The sequence below is a fragment of the Lipophrys pholis genome (genome assembly GCF_963383615.2).
Source record: "Lipophrys pholis genome assembly, chromosome: 2".
Taxonomy (NCBI): Eukaryota; Metazoa; Chordata; class Actinopteri; order Blenniiformes; family Blenniidae; genus Lipophrys; species Lipophrys pholis.
Window position 1 is genome coordinate 26650916 of NC_137636.1, and position 20497 is coordinate 26671412.

At 39.3% G+C, this 20497-nt stretch overlaps 1 protein-coding gene across 1 annotated transcript; it reads left to right on the forward strand.

The window, feature by feature from the left end:
* The first annotated feature begins 5457 nt into the window (after positions 1-5457).
* On the forward strand, positions 5458-18650 carry LOC308126819 (synaptotagmin-5). Its single transcript, XM_080491468.1, has 5 exons — positions 5458-5546; positions 7478-8475; positions 14129-14300; positions 15870-16036; positions 17431-18650. The coding sequence occupies exons 1-5, from the start codon at positions 5525-5527 to the stop codon at positions 17578-17580; spliced, it is 1509 nt and encodes a 502-aa protein (XP_080347594.1). The 5' UTR covers positions 5458-5524; the 3' UTR covers positions 17581-18650.
* Positions 18651-20497: the final 1847 nt, after the last annotated feature.

Here is a 20497-nt window from a genome sequence, read left to right on the forward strand (position 1 = left end):
CTTGCTGCTCGAAACCCATACTGACCTTCATTAATTAGTTCATGCTTATCTATGAAATTGTCCATTCTACTGTTATAAAGTTTCTCTAAGATTTTAGAAAACTGGGGGAGCAGAGAGACAGGTCTGTAATTAGTGAAGATGTGTTTGTTCCCATTTTTATGTATTGGTATAACTTTTGCAATTTTAGTTTTATTTGGAAATGTTCCTGTTTGAAACGATAAGTTGCATATGTAAGTTAATGGTTTCACGATACCATATATAAGTTGTTTAACTAGTGTCATGTCTATATCAAAAAGGAGAAGCATTGAACAGATTAATCAATTAAACTATTTCCATGTAAGTTTGTATGCATGGAAGCTGAAATATTTCGTTTTGAAATAAAGGAAGGAAAAGCAATAATAAAGAACCGGGAAATACAAGGCAAGAAGATTGGGCATTTAACAATGTATGAAGAATGATTATCAGAATTAGGAGGAATAATACCTTTTGAGGAGACCACTCTACATGATGAAGTATTAAACAGACAAAAAAAGGTCAAACCAAAGTGAAACAAACAACAACAAAACCAAAAAAACAACAACCCCAAAACTAAGCACAAAAAACAGATGAATCTGAAATGAAGACACAAAAGATAATGGATAAACATACATTTTGGAGGAGGTTAGAGTATAAATATCATATAGTAGAGAGAAATAAGTAAAGAACAGAAAAGTGGAAATAAAACGGGGAAAAAAGGACCATAAAAAAAATGTACCCTGACGGTTAACTTCCAGCAGATGGCAGTATAAACCCATCAGTGTCACTCCAGAAAAGCTGAACGTGTGAATGTGTGAAGTTATTGCGTTTGATCAGATGAAGCTTCCATCCATCCATCCATCCATCCATCCATCCATCCATCCATCCATCCATCCATCCATCCATCCATCCATCCATCCATCCATCTTATCCAGTCATGTCCCCAAAAAGAGGCTATTTGGATCTCCTTCAGTTCTGAAATATTTTCTGAAAAGATTAATATTCATGCTATGAAAGTGAATCGTGAATCATTAAAATTGATTCCTTTAAAAGCACAGACTTAAAAAACAGACCAGGCATGATTAATTGTGTGTGTGTCTTCAGCCAGGAGCTGGACCCACACTGCGGGCCTGACTGGACTTTGTCCAGATGTGTTGCAGAAGCTGCTGCAGCCGTCCACATGCAGAGCAGGAGGAGTCCACTCATCATCAATGCACTCAACTAAATATGACAAAACAAGAAAATTGTTCATGATGCTGAATGCTTCTCCAGCATGCAAAGAGAGACTGCCACCCCCCCCAAAAATCAACATTTATGAAAAAACTTCTTCAAATTATCACTGAAAAAGAAACAATACCTTCCTGATGTCTTATTCTGCAAAACAACACTGATAATCACTCATGAATAACAACATAAAAAGCCCCATCGGAACAAGACATGACTCAGATTGTTAGAACTTGGTGAAAAAGAAAACCTCACACACAAATTGTATAATACAGTGGTTTATGAAAACACACATTTAATCGAGATACAATAATATAATCAGCCAGTGTTTTCGGAAAGAAAAATCTGGTGTTATTTACCTTTGCTGCTTGTGCTTCAATAAATAAAATGATATTTTGTAAGAGATCAGAACGTAGACTGGCAACAAGGCATGTTAGATTTACTTGGAGCTTCACAGCTGCATTAAGGCTGTTTCATACGTCCAAAATAAACACGATAACTGTGCTTCACGAGTTCAACACAAATGACATGAATGCTTTGCCACTGCTGGAACATGAAATAATATGTGCAAACAAATGAAAAATTGTTTGAAGGAGCACAACCTGCAAACACCATGAAGAAGAAACATGAAAACACTGTAATGTTTTTCAACAACAATCACTTTGTGGTGTTAAAGAAATAATAAATGATCACAGAAAAAAGATTGTGGTCTTGTTTTGTTGCTTTCCATTATCAAATACTGTGATTTTTATATAAAGGTTTGGGCCATTGTACTGCAATCACCTTCAAATGTTAATAATTAGTAGAACTGCACTGAACTATGATATTTACTTCCTGAATATCCAGCATCTAAAAAGAGGTTATATTTGAGTGTTGATCAAGGTGAGCAGCACCAGGTTCCATCACAGAGAATCACTTGCCAGGAATCTCATCAGCACCTTTACTTTCCTCTGCAGGCTGGAAAGAGCAGGAGCTCTGCTCATCTGGCTGGTTTGCACGACTGATCATTCCCCCCCCCCCTCATCTATGCTTTTTGTGCTTCTCAGTTTGGACTTTATTTGTTATTTTTTCTGGACGTTCTACTTTTTGATTTTAGCTAAATATCTCCTTTTGAGTTGAACCTGATCTACATTTGCAGCCTGCATCCACACGTCTTTAACATTTAACATCTGATGTAAATGCAGTGTGGTTGACCAGGAACTCTTTCAAAAAGCCGTTGGTATGAGACGAACCTAAAACCCTGCAATAGAATGGGTGGAAAAACAAGAACCACACACACTCAGACCTGTGCTTCTCCTGAGCAGAGCAGCATTTCATTTGGTTGGTCTCTGCTTCACAATTAGCTGGGACCATATTGACCTCGACTCGCTTGATGTAACGTCATGTATTTTCTAATTAAAGTCTTCTATAAATCGAGGAGCTTCTTAGTATTAGCCTTCCATTCCTGGATGGAGAGTTTGATCACACGGGTGCTAACTGGCAGTAAAATCTTCCATTTTAAATCCTGCCTTCATTCATCATCTCGACGAGTGCATATTTCACCCACCCACCCATGCGGTTAAAATAAAATGTCCCTCAAGTGATGCAACATTTTTAATCTGGAGTGACGGGAGACTTCGCTTTGGGCCGGAGGTCGGTCACACTTGCAGCCGACAAAGCTCCGGGTTCAGACTTGATATTCTACTGCGTGGTTTCCCTTCACACTGTACTTGAGCTTTTCTATTGGCTGAAAGACCGTGACAGGCTAGAAAGCACACATCTGTCTTCTTCTCTACAGCTGCATAAGTACATCTTTCTTCCCGAGGGAGGCTTAACCACCTCCTTGGACCGTATCGGTCCGCCACAGGGTGCAGCAACTTTATCGGAGCAAGCTGACTGACAGCTGCAGCTAAAGATGCAAAGCTGACGGTGACTTGAAGTGTTCATTTAAAGTAAACTCAAAGTTGAAGCAGAGTAACTTTAGATTCACAGATGCATCTTGGAAAAATTAGGACACAGTCTAGAAAAGTGTGAAACAAACCTCAGATTATAGTTATAATACCCATCTTTTCTGTTTCATTCGTTTTGTAGGTTTAGCTTCAAGTCATGCTCAAAATAAATTATATCAGATTTAAAAAAAGATTAATTACTGATAAAACAATGAACTTGTCATGATATATATTTTTTTGTTCGATTAACTTTTATGTATACACTTGTTATTTTATCAATTCCTTCATAATATGTAATGACCTGGCTCCATGTCAGAAAATTTAAAGGACACTGGATATAAGAATTTTTTCAGGTAAATTATTTTCTTTCAAACAAAAGGCTAAATAAAATGTGGTTGTCAGAAGAATCAGTCGTGGAAGTGATGGATGAGTGTAGAAATGGTGCATGAGTTAGAGAATTTAATCATGGAAAGAGCAAACCTAAAGCTTGTGATCTGGCAGAGCTGCAGCAAGGCAGCAGAGAAAATCTTTTACATCCTTCTGGGGACCTTCCTGTGAGTTTCCATGTCTTCTTTGAGCATTTGTGGGATCCTCCATATACTGTGGTTTCCTAATACAGACCAAATACTCCATTGATAGACATTTTATCGACGGTTCAATTTGCACTTGTCACACAGAGCCAAACAAAAAACCTTAATTAACAAATATATTTTGTTTTTATGGAAATGGACGTCCTTAATAATGCTCTTTAGTGGGATTTGTGTTTTTGTGGGGAATTTTTTCACTCACAATCCTCAAGAATTTGTAAACCATGAAAATTCATTAAATCAGTAAAAATTCAGACTGAACATGGACAGAAAATTAAAACTTTCCCTGGACACAGACATGATGCTCAAAGCATCCAGATCATAACAGACTCAAAACAGACTACAATGTTATTGTTTATTTTGGCATTTCTATCTTGAAAAGGTTTTACCACAATTTTGAGTACTTTTAGGTTTTTTGTTTTTTTTTCAATTGCCATGTTGGTTTCAATTATCACTTTATCACCACAGGAAGTTAGTCAATTTTTGATAATATTTCTTTTCTCACACGTCTTTGCAGTCACTCTGTTTTTCTCTTCACTTTGTTTTATAATAAAGTGATGGCCTACTTCATTGGTTTGTGCCAAATGTTCTTTTTTGTTCTTCTTTGTTTACAAGTATAATCATGTTTTCATACATCAACAATAAAAATGCTGTCACACACGCTCCAGACCACCTTCACGAGTATGGAAAAGGGGAACCTGGAGAAAAGAAAAAGCATGCAAAGACAGAACATGCAAACCCAGAACAGGCCCTAAACCCAAACTTAGCGTAGGGGGACTGCAGAAGGAAACACTTATGAAAATATGTCTTTAGAAAAGACTGAAAAGCAGAAAACAGGATCAACACTCCGACCCCTTCAGGGAGGTTATTATAGTAATTATGGCTATTAAAGTATTATTATGTTTTAAAATGCCTCAGTGACACATACTTCTACAATGATATATTTGAACTGAAAGCAATGAACCGGAATTATATTGAAACAAATACGATTTATTTATTTATTTATTTATTTATTTATTTATTTATTTATTTATTTATTTGTTTATTTATTCATTCATTCATTCATTCATTCATTCATTCATTCATTCATTCATTCATTCATTCATTCATTCATTCGTAAGGTTAACATTATTTTATCGACTTCCACAGATTTAACAATTTCCTTCATGTAAAAGTTTCTCTATAATTATTGAAAAAAAACTTGTTGTTTTTCTTGGTACAAACTATATTTGGATCTATTAGGCTGCTTTCTGATTCTTTTAATAAAGTGGTCGCCAGAGCAGATGATTGCCCCGTGTTGCACCATACAGACTTAGTTTTAACACAGGATGATTTTCCTGCTGGATTTAAATCTCTCACACTAAAAACCAAGTCTCACACACTACCTTTGAATAATTCAGGAATAAGAGCTTTTCCCATGCAGATTCATAACATTTCAAGAAAAACGTAAATTAAGGTCTTTAATTTCCCCTCAGTGTTTCTCTGGTAGGTTTGAAAGGGGAATTACGCAGTGCGGTAAAATACTGCAGTGTGTTGGACACTGACTGACAGATCTATTGTGTGTGACTCCTCACACGGATAAAAAGAATAAATTCTGATAGCTGTGTCAGAGTGAAGTGATCTGCAGGGCGGGGGCGCTGCTCTGTGACGCGCAGGGAGCGCGGATCACAAGGACGCGCATCCAGCGTCTGGACGCGGAGGGCTCTTTAAACAGGGCGCATTCTGACAACACACACTCTCTCTCACACACACAGAATACTGTGCGGGAATATGTCGCAGTACATTCTGGGAGGTAAGTCGTTCAACAAATTGTATTTTAAATAATTTTGTGTTTTAACTTTTTGAATTGAGTTCATTTTGTAACATCTGCTCACTCGCTCATGATATCTATTGGACATTTGGTTTATTTCGGGCAGAAACAAATATGACCGACAAATACCGTTTCTTTGACTGATGTATCGCGTCTATTCACTGCTGTCATTTTATGTTTCAATGGACTTTTCAGCACTTTAAACGTGCTCATAAAGTAAACTTTGACTGGACTTTAATTGATTTCAAGCATGAGGCAAATCTGCACTGAAGAGACTTTAATGAAAGCCTTTCTTTCCATTTGAGATGCAGAGGAGGAGCTGCAACTCTGGCAAGTGTCCAAAGTGCTGTTTTCTTCAGTCTCAAATCACTGCAATGATTTCATGACACTTGTTGTCTGGTGGATGGTTGACCCATGGACACTAAAGCTGGAATATTTGTCACTGATATTGCAGGAATATAAATCTTGCATTCTAAACGTAAATGGCACTGCAGCATATGAAAATACATCACTTGTTTATAATGCAATATTGTCCCCCAGGCCTCCCAGACTGAGTCATATTTTATCCACTGGCCTGCACCCATCCTCTCATGTACTTTCATCTCTTTAATGGAGGCTGTGTGAGGAGGAGGCTGCACCCTGAAAGGGATCACCACTGATACTCACTTGCTGAGATGGTGATCTCATCTTTATTGATCTTTACAAAATTAAAGCTTCAACTATCTCTCTCTCTCTCTCTCTCTCTCTCTCTCTGGGAAATCTCTTGCAGCAGGACTGGTGCAACAAGTTCAAAATGAACAATATTGTGGAGTTGGTGCTCGATAAAACCTTTACTGACTTTGGATGTGGGAGACCTGCATAAAACAGGAAGGGCTTCCGACTTACAGTGTAGACTACAATGTAATTTGTAATGACTTGCTGTGGCGACCTCTGTAAGAAGGGAGCAGCTCAATAGAATATTGTTAGTACATTCTTTCATTATTCCAGTGGTTTTCTTTATCTCATTGCTTTTCATCCTTTCATCCTGCATCTGATGCGTGAGTCATCCCTATATATCCTCATTAAATGACAACAAATTGAGGTTTTTCAAAAATGGCTTTAATTGCCTATTTTGGTATTCGTTTTTTTTGTGGAGTAGCTTTTAGGAAGATATGTTTCAGACAATTTAAGCAACATGTTTGCAAAATAGTTTTCAATGATAATGTGATAGTTACAAATTAGAATACATATTTTTTCATTATTTTATAAATTTTTCAAGTGTATTAACTATTCAACTTAAAGAGACCATCAGGTAATGTTTGATTACAAATTGATAGCTTCATTTTTGTGGATGGATTTATTTACAAATTTCAAAACTGACAAATATTAGGAAAAGGAAACACCGTTGTGCTCCTAATTGGACAATATGTAATAACCTCTGATATATACAGTATATGTATGAATAGTGACAGGTGTTTTAAGGTCTCACACTCTGTAGTCTATAGGGACCAGAAAATGACTTGCTGGGTCTTAAAGGAGAAAACCATAATAGCCAAGATGCTTGAATGATAAATACAAACAAACACAATTTAATTAAGAAACCCACATCGATGCTTTGCATGTGCACAGCTTCTGTCGAGCATCAACACAAGAATTGCAACAAAACAATTTATGCAATTACGATTATAACATTTCCTTTTTTAATCCATTCAAGGATGTAGAGAGCAGACACAGCAAGATAATGGTTCAGATTAACAGCTTTTGTCAACAATTTGGCTTCATTTGCAAGGGAAATTAAATAAACTGATTTGGCTAATTATCAGCAATGACCTTGATTTTTTAACATCTTCTCCAACTGTCATTGTTCAGAAATGTACTCTTTGGTAACCCCTCAGTCAGTGTCAGCTTGTGATGAGCGCGTCTTTCTTCTTCAGTTCACCTGCAGATCCTGCTGGCTGTGGGCCTGGCTGTCTTCTTATATTGTCTGATCCTCGGTTGCATCCTCGGCTGTCGAAGACGGAAAAGTGTTTCATCAGAGGACAAGGAGGCAGTTTTTCTGTCTCCTCATCGTGCTGAGAGGGTGACAGTGACATTGACTCCAACTCCTTGCACGCAGCCTGTCAAGCAGCAGTATGAAGAGCTGGACGGAGACGTGTTGGACTTTCCCTCCCCTAAAAGCAGCTCCTCGCCGTCTGAGGACGACCTCACCGCTCTGCCCTTTGACCCCAGCCCCACCAGGTCGGCCGAGCCGGTGCAATCTCCCAGGTCTTCTTTTCCAATGAGGCGCCTCAGCACCCCAGCTGATCCCTGCTCATCCAAAAAATCTACGAGTCATGGCAGAGCCTCGTTGCCCTCCTTGACCAAGTTGAGCTTTGTGTCCAAATCTCGCCGTGCGATGGGTCGGCGCAGCACCGTGAGCGGCGAGAGTTTTATTTACAGCGAGAGCAGCAATCTGTCTGCCGCCAGAGCTCCGGTCCAGGAGGGCGATCCCTGCATGTCGCAGTACGGCTCCAACTCCACCTCCGCCCTTTCCAAGCCAGCTCCTCTCTTGCACTTCTCAGTGGTCTTCTCCTCTACCTGTGGCACCCTGGTGGTCAGCATCTTGGGGCTCTTCGGGGCCAATAGGAGGCGCAGTGGGGTGTTTGTCCGGGCCAGCCTCCCCCCGCTCTGCCCCTATACTCAGCAGACAGCCTCACGGCGGCGAAGCATCAGCCCGGAGCTTCACGGTCAGAGCTTCGTACTGCCAGTGGGCTCTGTGGAAGAGCTTCGAACCTGCACACTGAAGCTGGCCATCTACAGCAGAGACTTCTCGGGCCTGAGAGAAGCTTCCATGGGCGTGGTGGAGCTGCCCTGTGAGCAGATGGATTGGGAGCCTGACATCACTACTACCCACACCAAGCAGCTCATCCCAACCAAAAGCAAGCTAAAAAAGGTACTGCTGATTGAATTAAGCATAGAGCACATTTTAGTTTGATCATAATTAACTGACAATTATCAGGGGTTTCAACGTTGTTTTAAAGATGAAAGTGTACAGTATGTTTTGTGTGTTGACAGCCAACAAGAGTGGGAGAGGGAACGGTTCCCTGAAGACACTTGAAAGTGGCAACAACAAAATAACTGAAGTCTAACTCAGACTGTTTGTGTGTAAAGCTTGAAAGAAAATCCATCCATTCATCTTCTGAAGCAACTTTATCCAAGTTTAGCTGGAAACAGTTCATACAGGGCAAGGTAGGCTGAGAGAACATGCAAACTTAAAATGCAAAGGCCCTGTTGACAGTACAATAAAACCTACAATGTTCTTACTGTGAGGCAACAGAGCCAACCAATGAGCTCATATGCAGAAATAACCCAATGGAGTAAAATAAAAAATGTTCAACTCCAACTTATTGCACCTTAAAACTGTCCAGATAGAAGAAGAGCCTGAACAGTATTCCTGTATCCATATGTGAAAGTGTTTGTGGAACCACACAAAGCATTTCTTTCCTTATTCCACAGCAAACCTACTGCACATAAAACCTGTATTTCTACCAAAACTATGGGATCTTTATCTTCTATTCAAGGAACTAAAAAGGTTCCTGTTGTCCCTGTTTTCACTGCAAGTCACAAGTCCCGGCAGTGTTTTGGCAATCAGGCTGATAATGTAGAGAACATCAATGAATGTAAATGCCCTACACATCCAATCCAGAGGGGGCAGTAAGAAGTCATACAACAACGATGTCATAAAAGCCATGGCATAAAGAAACGTGGACAAATGAACACGTTGTTGTTAGCCAGTCCACCTTGCTGTCTACTGAAATTCCTGTGTTGAGATATGAAGAGGACTGAAGTGAACGGCACGGGCTCAGTTTAAGTGGTTTATTCTTAGCCAGGCGGGGTTGAGGCAGGCCACTGAATCGTGCAGAGGGTAATCCAAAACAAGGTACAAAAGACAGGCAAGGGTATAAAGAGAAAATAATGAGTTTGAAACTAATTTATTTATAATTCTATTAAAGTGTTGTTTATTTTGAACTGAAATATAGGTATGGCATTTGTAAAGCCACCACTGGAGGGTTATTTTTTTGTCTACCTTTGCTGCAAGTCCAAGCTTTAATAAATGTGGAGGACAGTCAGGAAGGGCATTTAGGACAATGGGGATGGAGCTACTATGTTTTAGGAGAGAAAGATGCCAAAGAAGAAGAATTAATATCATGAAGAAGGACATGAATGATGTTTGTTGTAACAGTAAAGGTGGCCGATGAGCTGCTGTGATGACACCCGAGGGAAGCAGCTGGATGATTTCTAATTCTACATATTGGGAGCCACCTACAATCTTCTGCTTCCAAAGTGAAAGCATCTAACTCCTGTGATTGCTGAAAGACTTATTGCCTATCGATTCCACTTTTTTTCCTGATGAAACTATACCTTCGATGTCAGCATTGGTCGAGTCAGTTTCATTCTTAATGCATGAGAGTTGGCACCGCAGCTGGACATGGATTTTTAACTACAATTATTTAATGTGTAAAGGCCGGTCTGCTGACGAAGTGACTTTAATCACTGTGAGGAGGAAATACATTTTATCCCCTGTCATAAAAATAATTCAGCAGCAGATTGGATGACTCGACCACGAAGCCTTTTGCTTTTGATTTACAATTTGGTGTTTTATAGGTTGAAATAATCCCCCCCCCCCCCCAAAAAGAAAATAACATGGAACGGAAAGAAGCAGATATCACACACAAACTCACATTCACATCTGTCAAGTCAGTATTTTGCAAGTGTTGCAAAACCAACACAACTATTAGAGTAACGTCATGTCCAATCAAAAGTTTCACAAACGTGGGCCTGTCCAGGACTTTCACTGCAGCTGTGTTGGTGGATATGAGTGGCTGGGATGAAAACTGTTCGTCCTCTGACAGTTTGTATTTTCTCACTACTTTTCTTGGGTTTCCCTAACTGTACTGTACTGTCTCCCATAGAATCTTTGTTTTCACTTGATTTAACAGTTGAGAAAAGTGCATGGGCTGACCTATAAATAACACATATCGTGTTTTATCCATGAAGGAATGTAGCATTTCATCTGCTCTCCCATTAGCCACTCTTCCACTCCTGTTAGTCATGGTGACGTTGTTTGCGACCGCAGCGCAAGCAAGCAGCAAACTGGCAGCGTGCCCACGCCGTGCCCTCTGCTGTAACGCTGCCACAAGCCATTAATAACGGGCTCGTGACGGGAGGTGGGCCTGATATATCAGTGACATAGATCACACTGTTAGTCACACCGAGAAGTGCTGCGTTCATGTTTGGGGAAGCCAGAAACATTTGTCCTTTCCAGGTTTCGTTCATACTCAATATACAATGCAAATATAAAGCAAGTGATTTCTATAAAGGAGAAACGCTGCTGAGCATTAGCTATAGGCCATTATAAAGAGAAATACTTAGTCCTTTTTGGATAAAAGATAAAAAAGATGAACCAAAATAATTAGCAAGTTTCAAGAGAATAATTGTTAAGAAGTTAAGATGTCACTAATACACCATGGCTTTTACATTTTTTATTGCATTGATAAATCTCGCAGCTCAAGGAGGCAAATGGGACACTTAATAGTTGGTATATTAGTTTTAATAGTTAAAACAGCACAAAAAATGTAAAACAGTTCAAAATACTTTGCTGAAAATTTTTAAAACAGCTATAACCACACAAATGGCTCACCCGGTAACAAAAAGCTACAAAAGCTTCATTTGTAAGTGGTTATTTCAATTTTGATGGTTAAGGTGTATAGTTGTAATGTTTGTGAATAATCCAAATCTAATGACACTTTGTTCACATTAATAATAAAAACTGAGTCACCGTTGTGAGCAGTTCATTTTGATGTAATTTGCCACTCTTGGTAAGAAAACAGGAAAACTTTAACAAGTGGAGGAACGCTGCCAAGTAGCCAAGTACACGAGGTGCTTATTTGATGCACCTGATACAAATCAGTACAAGTCATTCCGGTTATCAGTGGTAACTTCCTGGATAAAATGAGACACCTCCAGGCCAGAGTGTCTAAAAATGAGCCAGTTTTTTTTAACTGCTCTTTAAAACAAAGAGATCCTCAGCTGAAAATCCCATCTCTAATGGATTGTATGGTACTATTGGTGGATCCAGATGAGTTAAATTGGTGAACAATGTTGGTCAGAAAGGTTGCAGTCCACTGGTGTAGTTCAACCTTACAACAAAACAAAGGAAGACGCGATGAACATGAGCAGATAGAACAGTAAACACAAGAATGGGAAAAAGAAAATGCCAGGCAGCTCAGTGATCCCTCGTTGCTGCTTAATGCTGAAAAGTGCCATTACGTGAATCTTACATCTTATACCTTTACAGATCTCTGCCAATTAAAACAGTGATTTCAAAGTTGTTGACTTGTACGTTTGGTGTTTCTCGTATTAGTGCAGAGATTGCACTAAGTCTCGTTTTATTAAACCAAATCTGTGAAGAGCACACAGATCCTGAGATGATCGACTGAGATGCTGGTATGTAGGAGTGTGGTTTTAAAGTTGTTGCCCACAGTGCGTGGACGTTCAATCACTCATTCCCGATGAAATAAAGACATTTGGAGCCAGAAACAGAGTCACTATTCTAATTTTTTATTTTTTTTTAACCATTCTTCTGTTTCAATCTTCCATGCTTTGAAGAACATGGGCTGACTCAGAGTATCAGTGTGTTATGTAACCGAAAATAGGAAGAAAATACAGAGTTAATGAGCAATAATACATGTCTGATGTCCATTCTACAAAAAAGAACAACTAAAGAATGCATTATAATAGCAAAAAAGTTTATTATGCTGGAGGAGAAGTGGCTTTTAGAGGGTTTAAACACTACTTTTTTAAAATAACGGATACATCATGTCCAGATTGGGTGACGAGCTTCTCAGCATTTACAGAGGAGACTATTATGCGCTGGCAATCAGCTTTTATAGCTTATATAACATGTTGGAAAAATATCTAATATATGCATGTTTCTGGGTGCAGCCTATAAGGTTATGTTTGCAGTGAGACACTAAACAGAGACACTTGTTTGATGAAATTGCCTTTACACTCTGCTGCCTGGCATCAGCATGCGGCTGGCGGGCTAACGCTCAGCCCGCTGACAGCCGGATGTGACTCACCAGACCCCGAACAACTCGAGCTAACCTGGGCTGACGTGAAGACATTACAACTAATATCGAAAGTGACGCAGAGCAAGAATGTCTGCTTCGGTTTCTTAGTAGAGGTGGTCAAAATCCATGTGGAACTCCGACAACTACGTATAAAGACGATTGTAACTCTTTTAACCAAGCTGAGCTTCTTCTGCATATTGTTGCAATCCAGATTAAAGTTTTGGATGAAAACTGTATGAACTCTGAAGGTATAAAATGTGTCTGAAACCCACCATGTGATAGCACTTTGTGTGGTTATGTTAGGTCGCTGTGCCCTTTTTATTGCAGGGTTTAATGGTTTTCTGTCATTTCGTTGTTGTTTTTTCATAATTATTGATTCTAAAATTGGATGCAGTGACCATGAATTGCATCAAGTACATTGGTTGAATTTGCTTTTAATCACTGTGAGGAGAAAAGGTTCACCATCTATTCAATATGGTGCCTAATATTACCAATGCCTGGGTGTAGTTTATACTACAAATAGGTTTTGAACTCTTCAAACTTTAACACTTTTGGTTCATTTGTCACCTAGTTGGATGGTTGACAGATGATGATTAAATTGAGTTAACTACTATCAACACTCTACAGGAATAATTGCAGGTGATAATGGTCGGTTTCTGTGTTGTTACACAGATGACCATCTGCATGGGGTCTTTAATATTACCAGGGGTCAAAACCTGCTCAGTCTTTCTTCCATGTTGGACTGTACGAAAAAACAATCACTACATCATCTTGAGGTATTAGAAGACAGAGAAGCACAAGTCGACTTGCTCGCATAACCTATATCTCTGAAGGGCATAGATGTGTTTGAATCTCTCAAATGATATAAGTCTGAAGATCAACGTCATCCTGAACGTCCTCCAAGTAGCAGAGCCTTCAGAGAACGAAATGACGACAACAAAGAATCAAACCTTCGTTCTGATAGAAGTTTTGTACGAGGAAAAGTTAGGGGTGAAAATATAGGGAGAATGTGGACAAGGTCCAAAGTTTTACTGCAACAGAGCCAATCACTGGGACATTTTTTGGTGAATTTCTAATGGTTAAGTAGCCTCAGTTCTTAAGAACAGTCACTGTCACAAGATGATCTCTTGCTGTCTTCGGTGGTAATTACTGAACACTGTTTCTAGGCCAAGACCATCGTTCATCGTGTGTACACCTATCGCAGGATGACATCATGACTGCTCACTCACATTCTGTGTGTCTTTTAGGTTACTAATGGTTATTTTAATTTAACAAAAAGTTGATTTTCTGCAGACAGTGAACTTGACTGCTCACGAACATCATTGAGATCAACTTATTTGTGTTCCTACTGCTCTATAAACTCTTGCATTGTTGTAATTTTCCAAAAGAATGATGAATATTTGTCAACTGAAAAAAGATGTTTCCTGTTCAAATTTTTGCTAAACTTTTTTTTTTTTCCTGTTCACATTTTAGAGTGCGAGTTCTCAGGAAACGTTGGGCCGCAGGAAGAGCTCGGTGTGCGCACCCCGGGCTCTGGGGCAGCTGTTCATCCTGCTGCAGTATCAGACGCTGGCCCAGCGCATCAAGGTGATGGTCCGAAAGGCTGAAAATCTGGCCAAGCTGACACGGATCCCGGGAACTCCAGGTGAGGACTCCTAACAATAAAACAGGCTTCCTAAAGGCCCCTACTCACAGACCCAGACGAAAGACAGCAATCGTACGAGAACTGTGGGGACATCTTTAGTTTTGTCTCTAAATCAGTGGTCCTGAGTCGCACTGTGAGGCCGGTTGAAGGACGGACGTTTTCATGGTTTTGTCACCAAAGACGACCTGCGATAAAATCCAGACAGTGTCAGATATTTTGGGTGAATGTGACTGCTGCTTTGACAACTAAACTGGTCCACATCCATACGGAGTACATTTTTTAATTGCACTTTTATTGTCCATCTTATCAATATCATGAGGAGACTTTTATTGCAGTGAGTCTTTCTGGTGAGACACTGTCCGTCTTAAAACATCTCGTTAGTCATCACATTCATTTTGTCTGGTACATTTACATATAGTGTGATTTGTTGGAAAAAGAAAGACCATAACAGTAAATTCTGTTATGCTTACTTCAAGCTCCTTTTGCAAAACTGACATTCCAAGTTGGCCTCTCTGTCCGAGCCACGACCGTGTCCGTATTCTCCTCTTTCTCCGTTTTGGGGATTGCTCTCCAAAAACATTAATGCTCCATTCATGTTAATGTTCATGATGTGTTATTCTTGCACAATCAAGTCGACTCACGCCGTCGTAGACTGCAATTCAGCTTGCGATTTCATCGTGCAATCTTAACAACAGGAAGACTCTTTAATAGTAATGCAAATGCTGCTATTCACATGAACCGAGCGCATTTTGCTGTGTTCCTCAGCCACGGTCAGCCAGAGTGGATCTCGGACTGAAAATAATCAGATTAGGAACCAATGAGCCCGGTGTCATTTCCCCTCACGTCTATATCGTACCTCACTGCATCTGATTTAAAGCTCCGCATCAAGGAGCGGAAGAGGAAGTAAGAAGAAAACAACAACAAGCTCTTTAATCTTTGTTTTCAACGATTAAACTGACAGTCTGGGGCAAATGATCTGTCAAGGTCAAACAGTCACTGAGACGTGTGAAAGCTGGTTTTCTTTGTAGATGCAGGATTGGTGTGCAGCAGTGACACATTGGTTTTTAATTTTAGTAAATCTAATTAGCATGCTGCGATGGTTTATCGCAGGACATTATGTTTTGCAAGTGATGATGCAAATTTACGATGGTGACAGTGGAGCTGAACTCGGAGAGGATTATTTCTGTTCATGTGATCACTACAGTGTGTGTACTTCTGTCTATAAACATTCAAATTAACTGTTGTAGAGTCTAATGTTAGCACATTTGCTGCTTCGGAAAATCTTAAAACGACATGATCTAATTACAGAATGACACCCGGTGCAGCCTGTTGTATAATCACTGACTCTTTATTTGGTCACGACGCTTAATCGGTTTATCTTTGAATAAAAATGAACAGCAACGCTGATTTAAACACATTTTTGGAAAGGCCTTGAGATTCTTCTTTCTTGAGAATGAAATCAAAGGATGGACGTACACACATGTGGATGGAAAACCCCAACATTTAATGTCTGAAGATCGACTGCCAAAGACTCACAAATGAACGTTAAACGTATCTTTATTCCAACAGATCATTATGTTGTCATCAACTTGCTTCAGGATGGGAAAATAATTGGTAGCAAGGAGACGAAAGGGGCCGGCAGTCCGAACCCCGTCTGGAACGCTCCGTTCCTGTTCGACCTGCCTCCCGGTGACATCAGTCAGCTGCCGCTGGCCCTTGAATTCATCATCATGCAGGTAGCATTTCAACTTTGAAGGGTTTATTCTTTTTGTTGTTTTTTTTTGCCATAATCAAGAGTGATGTTCAATGCCATTCATCTGCATTACAATCTGGGTAACACTGACAATAGGCATGTTGAGAAAAAAGAAAAAAAATAATGTTTTTTTTTGGAGTCAGCAATAAGCCAGTAAAATACAAATGCACACATTGAAGCAATCATTGTGAAAAATACTCTAAAACCTACATGTTGATACAGTGAAATTGTTCCTGGTTGGTGATTTGTCTTTAAATGCTTTGTTCGGTTCGTGATGTTGCCACAATCCCATCACATCACACACAGAAGTTTTTCTCCAAACATGACTGTTTGTTTGCGATCAGCCTTTCAAATGACATCATCTATTACATCACTCATCACATGTGGAAGAAGTGGTAAGAAACCAACCAGGAAATAGGAATCAAATATCCATCCATCCATCCATCCATTTTCTCCCGCTTATCCAGACTGACATCCCCGGGTCGCGGGGGTGTCAGTCTGAGCACTGTCACCCAGCTCACATTGCACAGATTAAGAACCTTTCCTGCGGGTGGTGAGCCCACGGGAAGGTGGCGCCCGGCATGGGACATGAACCCACTACCTTGAGATTGAGAGTCTCATGCTCTACCAACTGAGCTGGCCGGGGACAGGAATCAAATAATGTAATATATTTAACTTTTATCAAGCACAATCTTTCAAAAATAGTAACTACAAGGTAGTTACATTTTATTTTAAAAATGGATCCAGAAATAGACACACATTTAATAGAAAGTGTCAATACTTTGTTATTGATTTGCAAATCATTAATAATCAGTCAATAAGCTCATAATATGTAATAATGAGTGCAGGAGTAATTCCTTAAATATGGCAATAACTTAAGCATTTCTGTGCCTTCATTCCCCCCAACGTGTTTTTTATTGTTTGTTTGTTAAAAAGAAGCGGGCTGAAAGTAGCCTGATTGAAACAGGCACAATGTAACATCAAGTACATCAGGAGATACTCCCCCTGCTGCAAGTCACCAAAAAAATTTGTACTTGATCACTAGTTACTTTTTTTTTTTTTTTTTTTTTAAAGAAGTGGAGTTACTGTATTCATTACTTGAGATCTTGTCTCCCCTTGAAAAAGAAAAGGCCTTTCCTAATAAAATGACACATTAACTGAACTGTTATCACTGGGGGTCAGTCTAATGTTACATCAGCTGGAAGGAGGGAGGAAGATGCTCTATAATCTGAAAATTTACCCTTTCTAAGGGTTGGGGTTAGGGGTTTAACCTTAATTAAGATCTTTAAGATTTAATCTTACTGCAGTAACTCCAGAGTTAACTGTGTGACCTAACACATGTCAGATTTTAATCTCGTCTTCTCCATGTGCCTGCAGGGTCGCCTCTACACCAAGAGCAGCATCCTGGGTCGAGTCCTGATCGGCAGCGAGGCCTCGGAGGCAGGAGGGGGCCACTGGAGGGAAATGTGCAGTCGGGGGCAAATAGAAACGGCCCGTTGGCACGTCATCCAGTCTGATGCGCTGTAGGGGCTGATTGTGGGACATGTGAGCCTGGGCCAACCCAGTGAGTCGAGTGAAGTTAAGCTGAAATAACATGCAACTGTGGTGCAACGGAAGTATTTTTTAGTTTTTAGTCTTTTAGTTCTGTGCTTTTTCTTATTTAACTCCAGGAAATAATGGAGTCAGTGCCGTTTGCCGTGGAGCCATCATCAGGCTGACTTAGTACAGAAAGAAACACCCCCGTCTGGATTTAATCAGCCTCTGCCATCATTTCCTCTGTGTCTTCCTGAACTGTCGTCTGTAGTTTTCTGGATGTACTATGTGGAACTTGTGCTGATGTTGTTTCTATTGTTGTATTCTATTGAGTATTACCACTCTACTTGTGCTGTTAAGCTGCTGTCAGTAAACTGCACATGCATTTTCATATTCAGATTTCACATTTGGTGTGAGACTGTCAGAGTAGCTTCACTGTAAAAGAAAAAAAAAAAAGCTTTGTCTTCCTTTCAGCTTCTGGAATTTATGATAAACATGGAGGAGCTTTATGACTCACATTCACTTCGGCTTTATGTTGAAGTTATTTATTGCAAATCGCATACTGATGCTGCGAAACATCGTAATTAAAAAGTTTTTGCGTCGGTGTTTAACACTGGAGCTGAACAGTTGAAAATAAGAATTGTGTATTTGCAGATGAGCATGTTGCATTGTGTTTCCTTTACAACATTAATTACTGTAACCAAGCAGCCTTACAGAGTCATACTACTGCCAAGCCGCAACGCACTAACCACCTACCGCTACTCAGAAAGTTATTATCTGTGGTGACATGATGACTGTGGGAAAGTAACAGTCCTACAGATGTTTAGGCTTCAATCACGTCTAATAATAATTTGATTTTGTTACTAACGTCATGTTTTGTGGGGTTGTTGTGTTTTAATTGTCTCAGCTGTGTATGAATGTATTTACTGTTAAAAGGGAGAAATGTGAGTGAAGTGAAAGAATAACAATAAATGTATTTTGCAAAGCAAATGTGGACTTTTTTAAAAAAAAGCCATTAAAGGGGATAATGTGTTAATGACAAAATAAATATCAAGGATTTCAGTAATATCAGTATTGCATATGACTGTAAACTTTACAAATTATTGATTGAATGTACTGTTTCCTTACTTTATAAGGAATGTGTAGGTGGGTGGGGGGCGGTGTGGGTGGTGGAGGGTGGGGGGTGGTGGGGTAGAGGGGTCGCACTGAACCTGTACAAAACAAGCTTGAGCCACTTATTGTAATTTTTTATTTCTGTTACCATCATGAGATCTACTATTGTGGTCATAGTTGGTGATTAAATCGGAAATAACCCTACTGTACACATTCACACATCTTATTATTTTTTTCTCACCATTGCGTGCATCTTTTAGCAGCGGCACCAGTGTTCATTTTTACTTTTGATCGCCATATTTTGCAAATGTATTGGTCTTTGACTGAATTTTACATGGCTGCAATTGTCCGTATACATCAACCCATTTCATGTTCGACAAACATCCAATCAATTAAAAATTTTACAGAAAAAAGCCACAAGAATAATAAGTCAGAAACAAGACAAACATCCAACAAACTCATTATTTATTCAGTCAACATTGTTGAAATTTCACAACATAGTAGATCATAGTATTCCGCAAATTGTGTATAAAGCTCATATCCAAACTTTACCAGTCAATGTCCACAACAGATTTGAAAAACGTGAGAGTATGTATAACTTAAAAGGAACAGATATTTTCATAAAACCAAGATTTAAGACCAAATTAATGAAATGCTGCATTTCTGTAAAAGGGATCAATTCATGGAACAATCTAGATAAGGAATCAAAATAATCAAATCCATGTGTAATTTTTTTTTTTAAAGTAATTAAAACCAGCATATTATTAAAATAAAAAGAAATAAAGTAAGAGTATTATTGTGTTCTCATGATTAAAAAAAACAAAAAACTCTCGGTGGTAGTGGCTTTACAGGCCTCTTAGATTTTAGAATTATTTTGTTTGTTGTTTGTTGCAAGTTTGTATTGTTATTGTAAACTGATTGTGTGATATAAATGGGCAGAGTACCGACGTTTGTGCTTCCTTCTGCTCCCTTTCATTCACAAGTTTGAAAACTTTTGTATTGTAGTGAATAGTTTGTTGTGGTTTTTTCTTTTGTCAATTAATCAAATAAAACTAAAATAAACTAAAGGCGTAGATTGGAAAATGATAATATACTAATAAGCTGGTTGTCAATTTTATAGTTGCAATTGTTTGAATCTAAAAACTAGGTAACAGTTTTGATGGTTGCTGTTTATATATGAAAGCACTCAAAGTAAGAGAAGTTTGCATGTTCTCCACATGCGGGCTTGTCTTTTCCCCGGTTTTGTCCCACAGTCCGAAAACATGCGTTGGAGACCATTCTAAGTTACATGTAGTGTGAAAGGTGTTTGCTCTGTGATGGACTGCTGGACTGGATTAAGTTGTAGAGAAGACAAATAAATTCTCGCCCTATAATAGGCCATATAGTCAGTACATACCAGAACCAACATACATGTCGCTGAACAGTCCTCTGCAGTGAGGATGTCCAGATTGGTGGTGAATATCTAAACTCCTCAGACATAATGACACTTCTCTGAATGTGTTGCCTTCCTGCGCCACAGCCGGAAGCGCTGCACTGTGAAATAAAACTCAATAGAAGCAATCAACTTGAATTCCTGTGAGCCCACAGAGACAGATCAAAAGCAAAGTGTCTGAAGGTGTCAGATTTTAGCCGAGGGAAGCCTCCCCTGCCTTTAAATCTATGGTATGGTAACCACATCATTCAGTCATTGTTTCCTCTGCTCTGTGGGTGACGTCCTTTTTGGGAGTTATAAATATCGTGGGTAATAAAAGGTGATGTAATATAACTTCGAGGGTGATCTGATGTCAGATCAGATCAC

What these genes read in the sequence shown, in the direction of transcription:
- LOC308126819 (XM_080491468.1), top strand. Translation starts at nt 5,525, where the DNA reads ATGTCGCAGTACATTCTGGGAG. An exon ending in CCAAAAGCAAGCTAAAAAAG is followed by an intron (nt 8,476 to 14,128) that starts GTACTGCTGATT and finishes TTCACATTTTAG; the next exon opens with AGTGCGAGTTCTCAGGAAAC. An exon ending in TTGAATTCATCATCATGCAG is followed by an intron (nt 16,037 to 17,430) that starts GTAGCATTTCAA and finishes ATGTGCCTGCAG; the next exon opens with GGTCGCCTCTACACCAAGAG.